Here is a 21,552-nt window from a genome sequence, read left to right as displayed (position 1 = left end):
AAAAGGAAGACTGGAAGGAGCTCATTGGCTTTGTCTAGCTATGGAGACATCTGTTGGAGGAGGTGATATGAAAGCCAGTTCTCCTGTACCATACACCCCTCACTGCTCATTGGTACCAAGTCTAAGGGGAATACAGAGCACCCCCACATACAAAAGGAAAAAATATAACTCCTGAGGGTTTTAATTGACAATAAATGTTGTAACTTTTCCATAATTATGCAAAAGTTAAAGCTGAATATTATATTAAGAATCTACCCATAAAATGTGAAATTCATTGAACTTTTTCTTTGCTATATTAGACTTTTATGAAGAAAAAAATTAAAAGAAAAATAACTTATATAGAATTCAGTGAAAATTCAAATACTTTCAAAGTTTCTGAGTTTTGAAAACTGGTTTGTTAGTGTGGCATCTCCTTGAATTCTTATTTACACTGTTAGGCAGGAAGAACCAATGTGAAGCCATGAAAGCTCTGACATCATCAAACCCTATACTAAAGTAGAAAGTCCATTGGAAACAAAGCTCTCCTGACCTAATCCTAATGAACACTCACTAAGTGTGTGCAAGGTGAACGGCACTGCTCTGAGTGTCAGGGATACACCAGTGACAAGCTGATGCCTCACCCTTGCCCTGCAGCAGTTCACACCTGACCAGGAGTGATATTCTACCTCAAGGAATGATATCCTCGCCAGAGAAGGTGTTCCTATACCCAGGAACTTGAATAGCCACAAGGTCACATGCAGTAGTTATTTGCATTAGCTAATGCACATTTTTTAAAAATATTGAATGTAAAAAGGGTTAGATAAACAGCTTTAATATAATTTTTGGAATAGGTACATTATTAAAGACATTTTCTGTTTAGAGACAGCTCATCAGATATTATGGTATTTGATACATAAATGACAGTGAAGAAAATTGTTCATAAATGTGTGAGATAGCACATACATAGTATCATGAAAAAGATCATGGTTGCAAAAGACTTCCAGAGGATATGTGTCACAGTGTGCTATTGCATGGGCCAGTGCCCAAGAGCTACCTATAAGAAATACAGACTCTCAGGTCCACCACTAACCCACCAAATCAAAATCTGGGGCTTAATGAGCTCCAGGTAATCCGTCAGCACACTAGAGTTTCAGGGGATTCTGCTAGTACCTTGCTCTGCACCTTGAGAGCCTAAAAATAATTTGCTGAAAGGGAGAATATAAGCACTTCAAAAATTAATCACTCCCTTGATTTTTTTCACTTTTTAATAAGCAATTTCTTTTCAAGTAAGATTTTACTTTAGACTCACAGAGCAAGAATCTCACACACTGAACTTGCCCTGAGCATGTACCAACAGAGAAGGAAGAGAAAAGCTCATCTTTTTCCAATGTCCTATCTGCCATCTCTAGCCCCCTGCCCTAAAGAGTAATTCAGCTCTTGCATACATTAATGAAACACTCCTCCTCTGCCTGCTGTGATTTAATTTAATAACCAGCTATGACAGAATAAAGAGCTAGTGTGTGTCATCAAAATAGTAATAATGTAATAGTAAATCCTGCTGCCCTCAGCTCAGGTGAGGATGATGGAAATGATAGGACGGTGGGTCCCAAGTTATCTACATACTCAGTAAGGCCAGGTGCTACTTACAGAAGTTTGAATAAGGATGGCCACCATTGACTCAAATATTTGAGTATTTGATCACCAGGGAGTGGCACTTTTTGAGAGGATTAGGAGGTAGACCTTGTTAGAGGAAGTGTGGCTGGGAATGGGCTTTGAGGTTTCAAAAGCTCAAGCCACGTTTCTTCCTGCTTCTCGTGGATCTGGATATGGAACTCTCAGCTAATTTTCTAGCATCATGTCTGCCTATGTGCCACCGTGACGACAATGAACTATACTTCGGAACTTTAAGCAAGCCCCAGTTAATTGCTTTCCTTTAAAAGAGTTGCCATGGTCACGGTGTCTCTTCACAGCAATAGAGCACTGACTGAGGCACAAGTCCATAAGGAGTTATGATCCAGGAAGTCCAGGAAAGTACAGGGCAAGTTAGGAAGTCAGTAAAAGGCATGTTCCCTCTGACTCAGTAACTGAAACAGCACTTTACAAATCCGTTCTCTCCTGAGATTGAGAAGAAGGTTTGAAAAGAAAGTTCTGTAAATTCCTCAGGCCCACAGAGGGCCTGCTCAGTGCTGTACATGGAAAAGAGAACGCTTCCTACCCAGTACTAACCATGAAGTACAAGTACAAGGCAGAACGTACTGAGGGAAATAGTATGTAAGCTCAGATCAGCCATGTCAGAAAAGGGCAGTTTGCTGAATCTGCAGAAGGGTGGCTCTACCTTGTTGGGGAATCACTACTCAAGTGATCTGTTTTCTGCATAGAAAAGTTTTGTGCTGCGAGGTGGTTCTCTCATTAAAGTGCCTCCTGTCCAAACAAGAAGACCACAGTTCAATCTCCAGCACCTACTTAAAGACTGGAGCAGGACACAGGCCTCTGACAAGAGGATCCCTGGCTAAGCCTTGGGTCTCAAAACAAATAAAATGAAAGGTGGGAGAGGCTTGGGGTGAATGGAAGTTAACAGGATTTGAAGAAAGATAAGAGAGATGGGGTGGGGGTCATCAAAATGCATTGTCTACATGCATGGAGTTATCAAAAGGGAAATTTAGAAACCTCTCGAAAAACAAAAAAAAAAGGAAAAGTTTTAACTAAATTTAGCCATTCAAGCTGAGTGTGGCATGGCCTCTTGCACTTCACTGCATACAGAAGCCACAATTCACAGCTGAGCCTGCGCAGTGGTCATCTTTACTCACATATTAATCTCCTGCCTCCCTGCAAAATAAAACTGAGGCATTTTACATTATAAAATCGATGGTGAAATAATGGTTTTGAAGTACAATGAAAGAAGCTAATATCTACTTGTGTGGTCTAGGACGTTTGCTGTGATTAAGCATAACATTTAGTGTTGAGCTTCCTCACAGATGAAAGAAAAGTAGTAAACGTGATACTCTCATGACCAATCAAAATATGATGTGTTATCTCTTCAACAGAAACACATGGTTTCATGGAATTAAAGCACACAAGCTTATTGACAATGGAGCTCATCCAAGGGGCATTGAATAGCACAGTAAGTAATATGTTCAACGAAAATGTGAAAAAAATTAATGTTATTTATATTTATAGCCTGACCTTTAATAAATGAAAAAGGAAAATATTAATAGTTTAGAAAAGGCAATTCTTCAGGAAGATAAAGCAAAGTCAGGTATGTAATGGTCTGGAAACCTAATTTTATCAAGGGAGGCTGATAATGATAATAAAAAGACATAGGAAACATCTGATCTGGTATTCTGGCAAAGGTTGCATAGAGGAGAATTCTAGGCTATGATCTCTGATAGGCAAAGTAAGATTTTGGTGTTGGACATTGGGCCAGCAGTTGGTCAAGAAAATGAAGTGCCAGGAACGCTGGGACTCCTTTCTTTTTTCTGGGACTGTACCTCAATGGAGCAAATATCAAAACAGTGTGAACCAATATCACTGGAATTGTGCCCTGTGGGCTCAGAAGAGCCCTCATAAAATGATCCCTGCTTGCATTTGACTGCTTGGTTTTTGTTTTTGCTGTTGTTGGTTTTGTTTTTCTATCTATCCTCCCATTGGGTCAATACAGGTCATCACATTTCATCTTCAGTTATTTCCTCCTCTTACTCAAACTTAGCTTCCCTACCATTCAGAGGAAAGACTAGGGACAGATGGCTGCACAAGATCTCTCCTTGCTTCCTCAGCAGCCTTACTTCATGGGTTATCTTCAGATCCCCCCACCCCACCCTGGTCCCCAGTCACTCTATTCCCAAAGCCTTTAAAACTGCTGATCCTTTCCAGTCCCAGTTTGTACCTCTCTATCTGACATTGTGCTCTACACCTTCCCTTCTCGGCCTTTCTAGGAACAAGATGGCATTTTATCCGCCTGTCCTCAGCCCTGCCAGTGGGTTTAGACGTCCGCAGGTTACTGGAGAGTTGAGGTTAGGCAAAAGCAAGAGTTGTTTGCTGTGATCTGAACTTCCCTTACTAATTTTATTTTTTTATTTTTAATTATTTATTTATTGGTTTTTTGAGACAGGGTTTACTCTGTAGCTTTGGAGCCTGTCTTGGAACAAGCTCTTGCAGACCAGGCTGACCTTGAACTCACAGAGATCTGCCTGCCTCTACCTCCAGAGTACTGGGATTAAAAGTGTGCGCCACCACAGTCTAACTGAATTTATGTTTAGTAAAGCTGAAACAGAATCACGATAGCATTCAAGTAGAGCCTTTGGGGAAGTGTAAAAGTTATGAGGGTTCTGTCCTCCTAACCAGACTTAATTATGAGAATTAATTTATGTTGTTTAAGGTCAGGCATTGTGGTACATTCCTTTAATCCTTTAAGAGGCAAGTGGATCTCTGAGTTCACGTTCTTCCTTGTCTACGTAGTAAGTTCTAGGCCATCAAGGGCTATATACTGAGTCCTTATCTCAAAATAAATAAATAAATAAATGAGGTAGTTAGTTACTTAATAATGTTCATAAATGACCAGGTACTTTGTTCTAGTAGTATCCAAGAATTAAGCTAATACAAGTACAGAATACCGTTTTCACCGCCCCTTTCCTGTGGGCCCTATTTATAGCCAATTCTCTTTTCCTTTGGCTTCCACAATGCCTAGCTTTTCTGGTTCTTGATTTTTCTCCTACTACTTTTCTAGATTCTCTTATTCATTCTGATTTTCCTCAAAGAACTTCCCTTGACTGTCTTCTGCTTTTACTTGTCTATTGGCAGTCTAATCATACGTTGTTGGTTTATCCTTAGTGTCTGCTGAACAAGACTCCAATCCACCTCCCTTTCCAGATAGTAGGACTATAGAATCTACTGACTTCACTTTCCCATAAACGCATATGACTTCACCTGTCTAAAACTGTGTTTTTTCATTTATTTCATACTTAGTTGCACAAAATGCCATGCTCAGACTCATTCTAGACTTCTTTCTCTTTGACTCTCAAAACCTCTCAGGCACTAAATCCTAATGTACCTAATCTATGTCTGTCAAATCTGTTCACTTCTTTTAGTGAAACTCTCAATAGTTCACAACTAAATTGATACACTAACTAAATTTTTTTCTGTACCACATGCTCCAACCAGACATATTTTCTTGTCTGGTTTCATAGTTCCCTTGGGTCCTTTTCATACTCTTTACTCTCTAAAGCTTTCAAAGCACCATTTCCTAAATCAAAAACACTTTCATAGTTTCTCTCTATCTGAAACGTTTCATAGGTTTAACATTTGTACAAAATAGAGTCTGAGTCTGAATTCCTTAGCTTTGTAAGTGTATGTCATCATGACCTTGGCTTTTCTTCCCTTCTCAAGTCTATAAGCCCCATAATTAGCAACTCTTTGAGTTCTTTGGGGTCTCCCTGTATTCTATATCAGTATTTCTACTCATTACCCCTGCTCATCATCTCTAGATGGAGTCAACCATAGATGTCATCTCCACTGCAAGGCCCCTGGGAATGTTCTTTCCATTCTTCCTCTAGTCAGTCTTCTCCTTGTGACCTCCTTACTACCACCTGTTCCCCTAGTCATATTATGTAAGTAGAATGCAATCACCACTCGATGAACGACATAGAGGGACTGACTGCCATCCTTATGGCCCTGTTCTTCAAACACCATAGCACACTTCCGGCACAGAAAAAGTGCCCATTAAATATTTATTTTACTTAGAATTTTGGCCATGATTTCTTCTTTACCAACAAACCAACATTTGTTAACAAAAAAGTGAAAATAGCAAGTGGTCTGCTTATTTGCTCAGAAGCAGAGGACTCCTTTTGTCTATTGTAAATTGTCTTCACCATTTCAATACTTAACATTGCCTTAGGAAACTTACTGTAAAAAGACTCCCTATTGAACATACTATTAACAATTTGCTTATTGCTTTTTACCCCTTCCCTTTAAACACAAAAACTATGAAATATGGCAGGCACTAAGCTTTTTAAGAGACAGTAATCAGAGGATTGCTTGAGTTCAAGAATTCCTGTCCAGCCTGACCACACTTCTCAAAAAATAATATGGTCAGACAACAGGGAAAACTGGCTGAGGTTTAATAAGAGCTGTGAAGCACACTGACTAAACAAAGGGCATACACATAAGGACTCTCAGTAGATATGATTATTATGAAAAGAGCATGGCGTGTGCTAATCAATGTTAGCAAATCATCAAGATATACCTCACTCTTCTTTATTTTGACACCCCTGCACCCCAAATGTCCCATAATCCCTTCACATGGATTTAGCTATGCTAAGACACTCTTAATTTTAGTTAGTAGGGAACGTGATAACAATAATGACATGTAACATTCTATTATCATTACTGTCTTTCATCAGCACAATAAACTTTGGTACCTTTTATTCCTAATGAATGAAAAAGTAGTGATTGATTTCTTATTCCCTCAAAATCTATAGTTATATGAAATAACTACTCAAAGTTGAAATTTCCTTTCTTTGGGATAATGACATAACATGGCACATCTACAAAATGGTCAGCAAGCACATAAACTACATAGAGTTGCTCAGACGGAAAACCAGAGTCAGATCAAGTAAAAAAAAAAAATGATGTGATTCAGACCATCTTTGAGAATGTGGAAGGTTAAAGAAAGAAGCTTGGGAACAAAAGAAGTTGGAAAGGACACTGTGTTGTTCAAAACTTTCTGTTATTTGCAAGTTCAAGATCAAGTGCAGAACATGCTTTATGATACCGAAGTGTCAGAATGTGGTCAGAGCAAGAGGGTGGATGGAAGGAAGGCAAAGGTCATGGAGCTGATATCAACGAACAACAAAGATAAGGATTGTACCAATGTATGTTACAGTCATCCAAAACTAAAACAAGAGTTGGCGTTGGCAGGATAACACTCAGCTATGAGCACAAGTTTGCAGGACAGAGAGGCATCTCCCAGGAGCTGCTGGATTACAACCGCATAGTTGGGTACAATGAAGCTGGAGTAGATCACATGTAGACAGTCTACAAGGGTGAGTTATGTAAGTTTCAAATAACCATGGGTTTAACAAAATGTCTAATGCAAATCTTAATTACAACTGGCTTTGCTAACAATGAATATCATTGTCTTGTGTGTACCATTTAATATTACTCTGTGGCCCTAGGTTACTTGTTTCAAACATGAAAAAGTTTTTTTTGAAAACTATGCCAAATTCTATACTTTTAACCATGAAGTTCATTTCATGTTCAGTTTCTAGGTTTGGGGTCGAGAATAAGATACTATTAACTGATTTCTTGCACTTGTGCAATACTCGTGAGCTGAGAAGATTTCATGTCTCTGGTAGAAGTTTAGCAAAGGCAACTGAATTGTAGATATGGATACCAGCTCTTTGTTTTACAAAATACTGCTGTAAAGTAAGTAATGTGAACACTAAGCATCGTTCTTAAATTATAAAGAAAACTGAGATACATGTAGTCTTTTGAGAATTGATTTCAGAAATTATTCAAATTAGATATTAAAAAATCCAAAGACCTGTAGCTACTTATTTCTTTCTAGTTTTTCTAAGAGTGTGAAACTCTTGATAACAATAATAGTAGCAATAATGATAACAGTTCTTATTCATATTGTTATGATCCTAAACCCAGGAAAGTATGTGATTTTATAGTTGATTCTTGTATACATTAGCAAATTTCATTAGAAACGAAATAAGCCAGATGTGGTGACTTTTCTCCCAACCCTTAGAAGGCTGAAGTCAAAGCATTGTTTTAAGTCAGTTCAGGCTACAATGAATTCTGGACACTATAGAACTCTGACATTAAAAGAAAAAGAATGGCTATTTAGTGACTGAAGAATTTATGCTCCTTAAATTAGGTTGTTTCACTAATCAACTAGGGATTTTACCTAAATTATTTAAGGGATTGATATCTTATTACCCATGTTGACCTGAATCAGTAACCTATTGGTCACAAAGTTGGAAAAAGAGGAAATTCTAAAATGAATACACAAGCACTTCTTAGCACCAAGTGGCTTCTTGAATCAATAAATTCTTTTCATAAAAACATTACGATTGTGTTTGGCACAATAGTACTTACAGGTTAAGAAAGCAAATGTCCAGGTAAAAATGACAAAAAAAAAATCCTGTAAGTTAAAATTCAAAGTGTCAATACTTATAAAATCATTGAATATTTGAAAGAAGCAAATATCTCTATGTAAATTCAAAGTCCAATGATAACTTTCAGATGATGAAACAGAGATCACTTTGCCAAGACTTTATATCCTACCTTCAATCTGTTATTTCAATTTTGGTTTCTATGAAAATTGACAACCTTGGTGAGATGTAGCTTCCAGTGTATAATTCAGAATAGTTTGAACTAAGAATTATTCCCCTCGCCTCCTTTTGGTTGTAGATAGTCACCAAATTACTTTGTGTGGTGACCTCTCCCACATCCATTAATACTCAAGACAGTTCCCACAGGCATGGATACAGGTCAATCTAATCTAGGCAATTCTTCAATGGAGGCTTTTCTCTCAGAGTACTCTAGGCTGTGTCAAGTTGACAATTAAAACTAGCACTTAGAGAATGGGTCTGATAAATATAGCCAATATAAAAGAAAATTAAGACACACATTCAAAGGTATCAGCCCAGGACGGTTTGTGTTAAAAATAAATGTTTATATAAACTATATCCAGACACAAAGTAACATCTCATATTTATGATTACTTTGTATATTCAAAGAAAATGTCTAGTTCACTTTCTCTAATAGGAATTAGGAAATTAAATAGCATAGTTTTCAAACATCACCTTGTAGAATGTTAAACACAGAGGTTGGAGTTTGAAGAAGCTAATGCAAAAGCAGAAAATATAAAGGTGAGTGAATTAGATGAAAATAAGGTTCTACTTTGATCCAAATACTTTTAGTAAGTCACAAATTAAGTGTCTTCCTGTCTTTCTTTCCCTCCTTTCTCTTGCTAATGACAGATTCAAGTCAGATGTCTTCGAATCACGTTGAATTTGGCTTGGATGTGCTTTTCTTGAAACCTAAACTAAAACCTAAACCTAAACACACAGAAAAACCTTCCATTACTTCTCCTTCATGTTCATAAAGACTCAAGAAATTCATGAAGAATCCACTTCTGTCCTTAGTTTTAGTTCCTGGCCCAGACTCACAACTCTAAGTCATTACACCCGCTGTACCTACCTTCTTTAGAAATGTTATATTCGCAAATAAAATCTGAATGAAAATTTCCTTGTCTCCAGATAATAATTATACTAAAAAGTATTATCTTCTAGTATTTCCTAAACATTTATAAACTTGTGTTTCCAAATGTCTAAACTACAATAATTAGTGTCTGCCTGTTGATTATTTCACATGTGATCAACTCTACCCTCTTTAGACTATAAACTACCTGATAACCTCCTTCAAAAATCTTACAGATTTTATGCAGCTAATGTTCATGTATAATTGAATATTTGTTGTAATGATGCTTCATTTAAACTACACACTGTTATCTATATACCTACCAGGTGGTACGATTTGAAATGGAAGGACATTCTTCTAGGGCAATTCAAACTATACTGAGTGAATGCCAACAGAATCCAGGAACTAGTCCAGTGATGAAGGGGTACAAGGCTTCACACCTGATATTTTATTCAGGTTTTAATATATATTATTATGACCTGACCACATAAAGCTGGGATGCCCAAGTGAATTAAAGTCCCAGCATGGACTTCTAGGTTACCAAGACAAATTTAAGAAAAATAAATTTGTACATAAAAGGAAAACATCGCATTTTTGCTCTTGTATATAATAGTAGTAATAGTAACAAAATTGAGATACTCAAGGACAGAAGGAAGCAGGATATGGCTATTGGTAGTAATACAGGATTTGGGGAGATTTCTGAGATGTTAATTTGTGTCGGATCTGCTTGAGGAAAACAAAAGGTGAGTAAATGAACTGGTGGGGAGAGGATTCATGGTGACAAGTGTCAGCTAGAAGAAGGACCTGACAGTATCAAATGACTCTTAGTCAGCAAGGGAGAAATGCTGGAAATGTCAGGTCATCAGTTGCAGGAGTTCTGAAAATGGACTAAGTTCTGTGCACTTTAATTCTGAAATGAACTCCTAATTCATCTCATTAGAATACTTACTACAGTTAAACAGTCTAGGGCTTGGACAAGGGAAGAGTGGTGTTAGCGTTGGCATCTTTCATGTGTTGGTCTAAAGAATTTTTCAAGACACTACTATTCCTTGCTCTATGGTAAAATAGAACAATTCATAGTAGAATTCCCTGTGAAATAGATTGTAATCAAGACAATAAAGGGAAGATAACAAAATGGACAGGAACTATAACAATATATACCCTCAAGTAGAAGTTATTATGTGTAATTTTGTGAGACATGCTTAACTTATGTATCTATGGCTTAAAAGGATTTTCCTCTGATATCATGAAATTTTAAACTGCTTTTATGTCAAATGGAAAAATGTTTCTAAAAAGGAAAAAATATTAAAAAGAAACAATAAAAACAAGCCAATTACATATTAAATATAAGCACAAGTCAAGAGAAATGCGGCACCAAAATGGCATTCAACTATCCAAGAAGTCACCTTAATTTAAGGTGGATGTTTGCAGAATGGAAACATCATCATTAAAGCCACTGCTTGTCTGCCTACCTGAACAAACACCAAGGTCTTAAGAAAAGAAATACATCCAACCCTAAAAACAACTTGTTAAAGCTGCAAACTCAAAAACCACGTGAATGAACTTTCTCAAAGCTTTGAATTTAATCACCTGAAATTGTCCCTTTTAAAAGTTGGTTTGCAGAATCTTTTGAAATGATTGATTTGACTTTTGCCCAGCAGTCTTTGTGTCATTAGGAGAAAGGAATAAAATGTCCTTGGCGGAGATAGTCGTCTTAGAAGTGGCTATTTTAGTACTCTGTGCTTAGCATATTTAAAGACATTCATTTAAGTGAGCATCCAGAGTGGATTTGAATTTCATTGGTACATAGGTAGGGGTCTATTGCTTCAATATCTTTCTTCCTCTGGAGTCTCACCATGCTCAGGAAGCAGTCTCAGAACAGTTTCTGGAGCCTCTACTGAAGGAACTTTTTGTGCACCTTATCTCCCTCGTCAAGCTAAACTGACAGTTGTCATGGAGAGTTCAGTACAAAGAATGGAAGCTTGAAAAACATTTAAAAAACAAAACAGAAAGTATCTCAGAGGTTGTTTCAATGTGAAATAAAGAAATAACAATATAAAACAATACGGGCAATGAACAGACATCCCATCCTATGATTTTTTAAAGTCATCAAAATTATTACAGAAATTAAGGTACACTAGTGTAGCCGCTTGTGATGTGAACTGTACAAGACCTGTTCCTGATTAAAAAAAAAAAAATTGGGGTAAATTGACCACAGAGTGGTGGGTTTGAATAGGTGGGGTAAAATAAAAGTCACTAGAGGCCACAAAATTTCTAAGATCCAAATTCACATATTGAGACCAGCAGTCCCTCTTGCTGAATAGTGCCCAGATGGCAGAAACAGCCCTGGTATGTGGTCTTCACAGCTTCTTCACAGGAAGCTGTCACCAGTAGGTGACCCTGTCAGTCTGAAGGCAGTAAACTTGCTATGTGAGCCAAGGAAGTACACCACAGTCCCTGAGAAACAGAGGACAGAGCCTCAGGAAAAAATAAATTTACAGTTGGTGCTGACTCAAAGGAGCTCATACAACATTTCTTCGGAGTTTGAAGAATATAAAAGCAATTTGATTTTCACAGGTAAAACGTGTTATAAAAGGAGAAACCAATTCCCATTAAAAAGAATAAAGATAGTGTATCTAAGTGAGGATGCTCTGTGATGTAGCCTGGAATTAATTCCAGTGTGGAGTCACCGTCCTTGCCATACAACAGTAATCAGAAGACAGAGAAGGAACAAAACATGACAAGCTAATATACTGGTAAAATCAAGGTAGGCATCTCCTCAAAATAAACTAGCAAACCAATACAATTTCAAAGCATGATTGTCTTGTCAGGGAAAAATAAACATGATTAACAGTTGTTTTAGTGACATAATGCTTTTGAAAACCATATTTAAAAGAGAAGGGTCTCCTATTGTCTTCCTCCTCCAAATGAAACATAAAAAAATATGGGAAATAAAGCTACCATTAAAATGTCAAATTATCTCTCTTTCTTGAAGAAAGAAATCATACTTCTGATAATGGTGACCAATTATTAAAGTCAAGTCAATAGAGGAAAAATGTTAAATATTCAAATGAATTACATTCAATTTAGGTTTTGCATTTCCTGTTGATTATCTCTCCAGGTCTGATAGTCCACACATTTTAACTTGTTCTTTCAAAAGGGGGTATCGAGGCACTAGAAGAATCTGTCATATTAGAATGTAGTAAATTAGCATTTAAACCTTAAAATGTAAAGAATTAACAGTCAAATTTAAAATTGTAGTTTAAAGAACAATAAGTCTGTGTTCAGGAGAAGTGAAATGACAAAGTCGACATCTTTTCTTTCAGTGAAAGAAAATTTTGATTTTAAGAAATACGACTTCAAAATACTTTTCAGTCCCATTTCAGATAAATACTTGTGAATTGTTGTCTTAGAAGTTAATTTATAGCCAGGTGCTCTGTTTCCTTATAAGCCCTCTAGGGGAAGTTAGAATCAATGAGCTCAAAAATTCTCATTTTAGTTGAAACTTCATCTAAGCTTCAGTGACTGTAGTAAAGAAAATCTTTTATGTAAGAAGTCCTCAAGAATTCACATCTATAATATTCTTGGGGGAAAAAAACCCAAACTTTAACCTCAGGTCAGACTACTTCATTTTTCAAAAGCCATTTTAAATCTCATATCTGCAGTCCTTTCGTTGGTGATTTATCACTGGTCTCTCTTTAAATTCTGAAGAGCAAGGTCATGATGTTGAAGACTATAAGGCCAAACTCAGCTCCAAGTTATGATCAGCACCATTTCTCATAAAAACAAAGTTATTTTTTAGTGAGAGGGTGCATAATTTTGGCACAAGAAATAAGATAAAAATAAACAAATATTTAAAATATTTACTTTTGTATGTAAGGTATTCTAGAATTTCAAGTGTGTCTTTCTGATAGGCTGAGAAAGATGAATGAATACTCCATTCCCAGGGAAGTTTTGTGTGTGAGAGTAGGTACACCACCAAAGCATACACCTTCAGATGTTTAAGACAAGAGAAAACTCACAAGCTCACGTTTCAAATCCACAGGAGAAGACAGGGAGTGGGGTGTGCATAGGTGTGAATTATTCATTTTGATTAGCCCATTAAGCTTAGGAAACCATGGACCACTCATTGGTAGAAAATCCAGTACCTTTACCTTGAACCAGTAAGCCTACCAAATGCAAACACAGACTATGAGGGTAAACCACCTTATGATCTGTAAGTCAAATCTATAGCTGGACACCTTTGCGTGCTGTTTTCATATCTTTTCTACTCTCCAAAACACCCTCGAAAACCATTTTACTGCACTGTAATTACCAAGAAAGGAAGATAAAAAGGCAATGCCTAGGTGGGCGTGCACTGAGAAGGGTAAAGTCAGCTTCCCGCTGTGCTAGAAATAAACAGAGATCACGTACACTACGTTTCTGGGCAAGAACCATATAATTCCTTGACTATCTTGGTAGTTTTCTTTCCCAAATATAGTGCCTACCTTCCGTGTGGACTGCGGAGACATAGGTCCAATTGTAACGCTTGACTATGTCAAGCATCGCCCTTGCCTGTAAAGTGTCAGAAGGGACCACCCTTAGGAAGTATTTGTACAAAGTTTTGTCGCTCAGGTCTATGCTTGTGGCAGAATAGGCGATCTGTGGGATGTCGAACAGCTGGAGAAGATTCTGGACTTGAATGGCCACAGAGCTGGAGCCAGGGCCGATCACTCCAGCAATAGGTTCCTTAGTCCTGCCTGGGGGAAGGGTCTGACCATCAGGCAGGCAGCGGTTCAACCCATCCTTCTCATCTCGGATGGAAATCAGAGAGTCTCTGATGAACTCGATGCTCTGTTCCAGGGCCACGGAAGAGTGCCAGCAGGAGTCCCTGATCTCACTGCCCAGGGTGATGTTGGGCAGGAGCACTGGGTCCGCGTTGATCTTATCCAACGTATGGAACATGGCCTCCACCCTCTGGATACCATACTGTTCTCTAATCTCCCCACACTTCCTTTCGGGTACCTTCTCTGCTGGAGGTTGGTGATGGACCGAGAAGAGGGCTCCAATGATGACATCTCCGTCCATCCTGGCCACGGAGCGCTGAGACGAGGCACCCACCAGCAATACTTTTCTGTCGGGAATTCTGGGCAAAATGGACATCTCCAAATAGATCATTGGGAAGAAAACCAAGAGGAGCCGGACCATTGTGGCGGAGACGCGGTATACCGCGGACCAGCCGAGTTCCCACGCCGGTCCTGTCTGCAGGTTTCCAGCGCGAATCACCCAGACGTCCGCCGCTGCCTTTGTAAGCTTCGTGCCTTTGGCCAACACAGCTGGTTCAATGCTTTCTCAGCCTCCACCACCGCCTCTCTCCCCTCCGCTTCCTCCTGCTGGTCCTCCGCGACCGCTCCCACACCCTGGGGGCGTGCTTAGAGGAAATCAAGTTGCGGTTTTTCACTGGTGCCCGAAGGTGTGTAGATCAGGTGTGCAATGCACGGCGTGTTAGCGGCCGTGAGCTGGACTCTGATCACTGAAAGAAGAGAGGCAATGCCAGGTCAACGGAGGAATTGTGTTTAAACTCTGGGGTCTGTGATTCTAACTATTGTCCCGTCCACTTCACCCCAACACATCCTTCAGAAATAGCTAGGGAGGCAGCTCTGGTCAGTGATGGAAGTGCTGTGCCCTGCTCGCTCGCAACCGGGGTCCTGAGAGCTGCAGAGCCCTGCTGACCCGCCCCCTCCTCTCGCCTCAGGTCCCTTCTCTGTACCTCCAAACCTGCCGAGCTTTCTCAGGTGAAGGGGGGAGGCAAGGGGAGGGAGAGGGGAAAAGGGGAGGAGCTAAATTCTTCAACCTAAGAACTTTCCCGGATTTGAAAAGATCAACTTTTTCCAGAAGAAAATTTGGGAACTCTTTGCAAGGTAGAAGCGCTGTTTAAAAAAAGAAACAACGCAAACAATGGAAGCACCTTTTACTTTAACACTTAAGGGTTGAAGAGACCCTGACACATAATTTTAGTAGTAAATGTAAATGCGACAGCTTGTGAAAAAGCCATATTAGTTACTAAGGCAACGCCTGGTAGTCTCCCTGTCTTGGGGTTTGTTTTGTTGCACCCCCTAAGAAATGAGGTTTACGGTAGAAGGAGCGCAATAGATAACTTGTTTTTTGAGATAGGTTTGGACAGGAGGTGGGTATCTTGCATCCGCCTATGTACCGGAGCTTTTGGGGCTTTGCATCGCTGTAAGAAATGGAAGAAAGAGCTGGGCATGAAGGGGTCGTCTTTGGCACAGCACACTGAGCCACAACGCGGTCAGAACCCTGGACAGCGCTCGGAGCTAGTCGAAAACAGCAAAGACGCTAGCTAGCTTTGATGATCCGCGCTCTGAAAATCCTTGACCTCCCTTCGCTCTTTCTACCTCCTTCCTTCGCCTTCTTCACACACACACACACACACACACACACACACACACACACACACACACACACACACACACATTTCCCTAGTATCTCTCCACCCTCATTCTCTTCGCCTGGCTGTTCTGCAAGACTTCAATCCAACTGCTTTGGTTTGGGTACGGTAGAGGCACCTGCGGGGCTGAAGTTGGCTCCCTCTCTCGTCCCTCCCCTTTCTCAAGGTGAGAGTCAAGATGAAAAGGGGGCTGAGGGAGCAGGCTGGGAATGAAAGGACCGGAGGCAAGGCACAAAAGAGGGAGGAATCCAGCCAGACTCCCACCGCTCCCCACCGCTTCTCAGACATGCACGACTGAAAGAGATAAATAAACGAAGATCCTCCTGGATCCAGAAAAAATCCGATAGATAGAACAGTACCTTCCTCTGGGGTGGGCTTCACTGCGGGAAGATATCCGCTCACCTGAGCCAGTTTGGGGTGTGTACTCAAGACCTACCTGAGTCCGGGTAGACAGAGCTATTGGTCCCCAGGTCAGAGGACTGCAGCCGCCCTCGGTTCGCAGACACCTCAGCTCTAATCCAGACGGTGCAAGGATGCGATCTGGGCTGTACACTAGTGCCCTCTTTCTTCGGCACTATTTTACCGCAAGGGAAATAAAAATGGGGGAGGGAAGCAAACTCAAAAAAAAAAAAAAAAGATGAAGAAGAAGAAAAGGAAAAAAAAAGCAGGTCACCCAAGGTTTGTCTAATATCTAATGTATAAAAACTGGACATTTGATGGAGAAGGAGGAGAAGCCAAAGAAATGCAGAAACTGTCAATTTCTCCACTGCTGTGTTGTCTATCTGACAGACTTTAAAGAGGTTATCAGACACATAGGGATTCAGGAATACCTGGCCAGAGGAGTGAGGAGCTCCTGGTGTCATTTGGGGTAGTTATCTTTCTTTGCATTTATCTCAAGGACTCAAATATTTTTTTTTCCTCTGGAAATGAGGTCCATACTCACAAAAGCAATGCGTGCAATATGTGTCTATATCGCGGGAGAAGGCTCTGTTGGTAGATTGCAAAGAAGAAGGAAAGCGGTTCCACAGGGCCAGACAAGGGAAGGGAGGAGCATACACACCCGAAAGCAGGATGAGTCAAATGTAGAGTGGAAGTCACACCCACCTTTTCCAGGTCAAGATGGATCTAAATTGAGAACAAGAGGTCATATGAAAACACTGGAGTGAAAAACACTTATCCAAATTCCTCCCAGACTGCCAGCACCTTCCCGACAGGTCTCGCAGTGTCGCATTTTACTGCATGAGGACTGGAAGTTAAATCACATTCCTCTTGGGGCAGGATGGCCGAACAGAATGAATCCAGGCTTTCTTAGAGGCAAAAACAAATGATCAGGAGCTTTTCCACACTTAGTTAAATCTTTTTGGAGCAGAAACCAGCCCATGTTGGGGCCCTTGATCATCACCTTGTTTACCCCATCTTGGTATTAGGAAAACTGTCAGGACCAAGGAGATGAGCCATATGGGGCTGTGTATATCTTCAACTGTATGTTCGGTCAGAAGGTGGGAAGGGAAATGCCTCCAGTCAAGAGTAGATAGACTCCTTGTTCTGGTTTTTTGTTTTTTCATTTCCCTCAAGTGTCAGACATTTTTGAACTGTTTTCTTCGGCAACCTAAAACGGATTCTTCTGACAGCCTTTCCTACAAAGAATAAACTGAAGCAAGCATGTACTCTATAGAGTAAAAAGTCTCACTTCTCAGTTCTGGGGGGGAAACGTGCATTTACTCAAGGGAAAGAGGAACACATAAGTTTCAGTCTACATATACAGTGCAACCTCATTCAGTTTGAATTTTCAGAAGAGCAAGCTGAATTTTTCATAGTGCCGATAGTGTTTCACCTCCTCTAACAGCAATTCGAGCTTAAATTTTAGATCATATTATTCTGGGTTCATAATCTCTGAAAATGATTTTTCTGAGCTTCTTCTCAGTTATAGTCTTCTATATACAAATTAGTAACTATGTGTACTAGCTAATTTTGTGTCAACATGACACAAGCTAGAGTTATCAGAGAGGTGGAAACCTCAGTAGAGAAAATGCCTCCATAAGATTAGGCTGCAGGAAAGTCTGTATGGCATTTTCTTAATTAGTGAATGATTGGGGAGGTCCCAGACCATTTAGGTTCTGCCACCTTTGGGCTGGTAGTACTGTAAGAAAGCAGGCTAAATAAGTCATAAAGAGCAAGTCAGTAAGCAGCATTCCTCCATAGCCTCTGTATCAGCTACTGCCAGGTCCCTGCCCTGTGTGATTTCCTGTCCTAGCTCCCTCTGATGGTGAACAGTGATGTGAAAGCATACACTGAATAAACCCTGTCCTCCCAAGTTGCTTCGACCACAGTTTTTCGTCACAGAATAGTATCCCCAATGAAGACACTATGATTTCCCACCAAGTAAAAGAAAGCAATGTCCTTAAAATCCACCATTATCTTCAGCATACAGTTCTTGAAGCTGTATCATATTTCTATCATTTAGAAAAAACTATCTACTACTGAAGGAATAACTAAAATTTGAGATTTAATGTTTTTTTCAAAATTCATTTTATATCCCAAATAAAAACTATCCATTCAGGCAGGCAGGAAGAAAGATGAATTTGGGGATCAAAATACAACATGTGCATGTGTGTATGTGTACATACATATATATAAGCATTATATATTCTGGGTATTAAAGATTAATTTCAAATGTAGCATCTTGAAATTATTAAGTTTTCCTTTTCATTACACTTTATATTGACTAAATTTTCAAAAGCAAAATACTAATAAGATTATTTTACATTGCTATTAAATCACAGATTACAGATATATAGTACCTTATCCATTTGTTAAATGTGCATGAATTGAAAAGCACTAAGAGTATTAATATTTATTCAGTACTGACAGGATAGTATATTGAACTTAACATGTGATTTGTTAGCAGTGTACAAAATACTGTAAGTATTTTGCTTTGCAGTTCTATCTAATGTAAGATGTAGTAGTGATCAGACAAAAGATTATCTGATAAGTAGCTTAAAATAAATCTCAGAATTACACACAGTCTCACATTCCTGCAGTTTCAGGACTGGAAGGCTGAGGGAGGAGTTGTCCTAAGTTTGAAATCAGCTTGGACTACATAGTGAGTTCTAGACCTGCCTGGAATACATACAGAGTGATACCCTGTATGTTAATTGTTTTTCGGTTGCTGCGATAAAATGCCATGACCAGGCAAAGTTATAGAAGAGTTTATTTGGGTTTGCGGTTCCAAAGGGTAAGAGTCTATCACAGAAGGGAAGCATGGCATCAGGCAACAGACATTGAAACAGGAGCATGAGCTGAGAGTTCACATTTTTCACATTTTAACACCTCAGCAAGCAAGAAGTAGAAAGAGCAAAAGGGAAGAAGGAAGAGGCTATGTATTCTCAAAACCTTTCCACAGGACACACTTCCTCTAACAAAGCCACACCCCCTAAACCTCCTGGTAGTTTGAGTAAGAATACCCCCCAAAGACTCATATATTTGAATGCTTAGTCATCAAGGAGAAGCACTATTGAAGATTACAAAGATTAGGAGATGTGACCTTGTGGCTCTCTCTCTCTCTCTCTCTCTCTCTCTCTCTCTCTCTCTCTCTCTCTCTCTTTTGCCCCCCTCTCTTTTTCTCTGCCTGTGGACCGAGATGTAGCTCTCAGCTACTGTTTCAGGGCCATGTTTACTGCCAGGCTCCCTGCTATGAGGATAATAAACTGACTCTCTGAAACTAGACGCAAACTCCCAGTTAATGCCATACATACTTCTTTTATAAGAGTTGCTGTGGTCATGGTGCCTCTTCTCAGCAACAGAACACTGACTAAGACACTCATAATCAGAGCTACCAACTGGAGACCAAGCATTCAAATTCATGAGTCTATGGTGGGAAATTGTCATTCAAACCACCACACCCATTCTCAAAATAAGTAGCCCATATGCTGCTGTAAAAATAAATACAACATAACAACATTTATCACGTGAATACATGGTAACAGAGAAAATTTCGCTCACAAAAATTACTCCCTGCTTCCTTTTTAGTACATGCATAATTTTCATTGGATTCTTCCATAAAAGATATTATGAAGGAATAAGTCTAGATTATAAGTAAAGGATGTTAGGGTTTCCCCATAAATCAGTTAAAAATCCAAGTCCTTCAAACAAGAAATGTAAGGAAATAAAAGCAATGAGCAAGTTAAGTGTGTGTTGGAAATTATAGTGGACTCTAGTGGGCATTTTGAAAATTAACATTTACACAGTCATTGGAATATGGAAGTAAAGTATACACAAGAGATAATAAACTCATTACTAAAGAGATAGCACTGACTGAAAATAGAAATGGGATCAAAGAAGGTCTTTGTAGAAATTCATTTGTGGAAAATTGATATATAATGTATTACTAAGGGAATATAATGACTGTTCAAGGTAAACCAATGTCACGTATAGTGAATATCATGCTTTTCATAAACTACTTTACTCAGTGAACATCTGAATTAATATAACATTTCTTACATCTCTACATTTAATCCATGAGCATAGCAGGATAATTCAGGTCCCAGTGAAGATTTTCAGCTTATTTATTCAATTTGACTACCCACTCTCATTAAAATGAGGAGTAAATTGCCATATTAAGACTGGATATCATGCTCTGAACCATATATAAAAGCAAATTATAAAACTTCATCCATCAAAATGTAAAATTATTTTTATAAAATGTGACTGAGGGGCCGCAGAGATGGTTCAATGGATGAGAATACCTTCAGTTTCTGCAGATGACCTGGGTTTGGTTTCCAGCACCCACAAGGCAGCTGCCATTTGTAACTGGAGTTCTAGGAGGTCCTATACCCTATGTGGTCTCTAAAGGCTACAGGCATCTGCATAAGAAACAGACTTTCATGCAGGCAAACACCCACCCAGAGAAAACAAAAATGTATACATTTAGAAAAAAACTATAGATTGTGGTTGATTAACAATGCTATATATTCTATTGGTGTGATTAATTAGGTAAAAACAAGACATTGAAATAAGATGGAAAACATCAGCTACCATATGTGATTAGAAAACATAAAGGAACTGTGTGCTCTTTCAGATGGACTAGGAGACATGTGTTTGGACACATTTTGTTCTTCCACAACAGTCAAAACACTACTTTTTGAAGTTCTGAAATCTGTTTAAGGAGAATAAGGCAACCATAATTATTCTGGAAGCACAACAATGACTACAATTTGTGTGTTACATTCCCTGTGGTATTACCATGTCTGGTTCATGTTATATGCTCATTTATTGAACAAATGAAAGGATATATTGTTTTTAAACATAAACATAAATATTTTCTGTGAGTGACTTTCTTTAAGATTTAAGTTGGATTACCAGGTTTCTTATTTATTACTTATTTAACATAAAAAGAATGATTTTTTTTGCTTCTGTCTCAAGTGTAAGTGGATAGTCCAATTAGCATTTGTTTTTACTGTATTTACACTACAGATGTTGTGACATTTGAAGCACTGAAATATTTTTTAAACTTGACAAAAATCTTTTTATTTACTCTTCTACATTAGTTAGCCAATAATAAATGAGATTTAAAAACTTATAAATGAGAAGAGAAGGTAGCAAATAAATAAAACAAACTTTCATGTGCTGTTGTTGTATAACTCTGAAGTGTCATTTGAAAATATTCTTAGATTCGTTATGACAAGAGTAAGACACAAATATTATAATAGCCTGAGATATAGGACAATTGAGACACCAAGAATCTGACCCTTACCTGAACTCAGAGAGAAAATTAGAGGTAGGGCTACATCATATTGCCTTTAATCCAAATTCATAAGGAGTATGTAATAAAAACCACTTGTACTAATTGTGCTTCGAGATACAACTTTTCATATTAAGCTCTGAACTCATCTTCTCTACTTAGGAGAAGCTTAAGTAATAGA

General features: G+C 38.8%; 1 protein-coding gene across 3 annotated transcripts in view; it reads right to left on the bottom strand.

The window, feature by feature from the left end:
- The window catches only part of Grm1 (glutamate metabotropic receptor 1), a 401,569-nt gene extending 385,346 nt beyond the window's left edge, over positions 1-16,223 (bottom strand). For 2 of the 3 annotated variants that reach the window (XM_085688524.2, XM_048425346.3), the window contains exons 1-2: positions 16,068-16,223; positions 13,671-14,695 (exon numbers count right to left, since the gene is read on the bottom strand). In XM_085688524.2, coding sequence (XP_085544650.2) covers positions 13,671-14,370 — 700 coding nt within the window. In that variant the 5' untranslated portion in view covers positions 14,371-14,695; positions 16,068-16,223. Of the gene's footprint in view, positions 1-13,670; positions 14,925-16,067 lie in introns of those variants that run through there. The other variant, XM_048425345.3, reaches the window with a different exon arrangement.
- Positions 16,224-21,552: the final 5,329 nt, after the last annotated feature.

The sequence above is a fragment of the Myodes glareolus genome, chromosome 1 (assembly GCF_982192425.1).
Source record: "Myodes glareolus chromosome 1, mMyoGla1.1, whole genome shotgun sequence".
NCBI classification, from domain to species: Eukaryota; Metazoa; Chordata; class Mammalia; order Rodentia; family Cricetidae; genus Myodes; species Myodes glareolus.
Note: the sequence above shows the minus strand (reverse complement) of the source record. Positions and strands in the feature narration are given on the sequence as shown.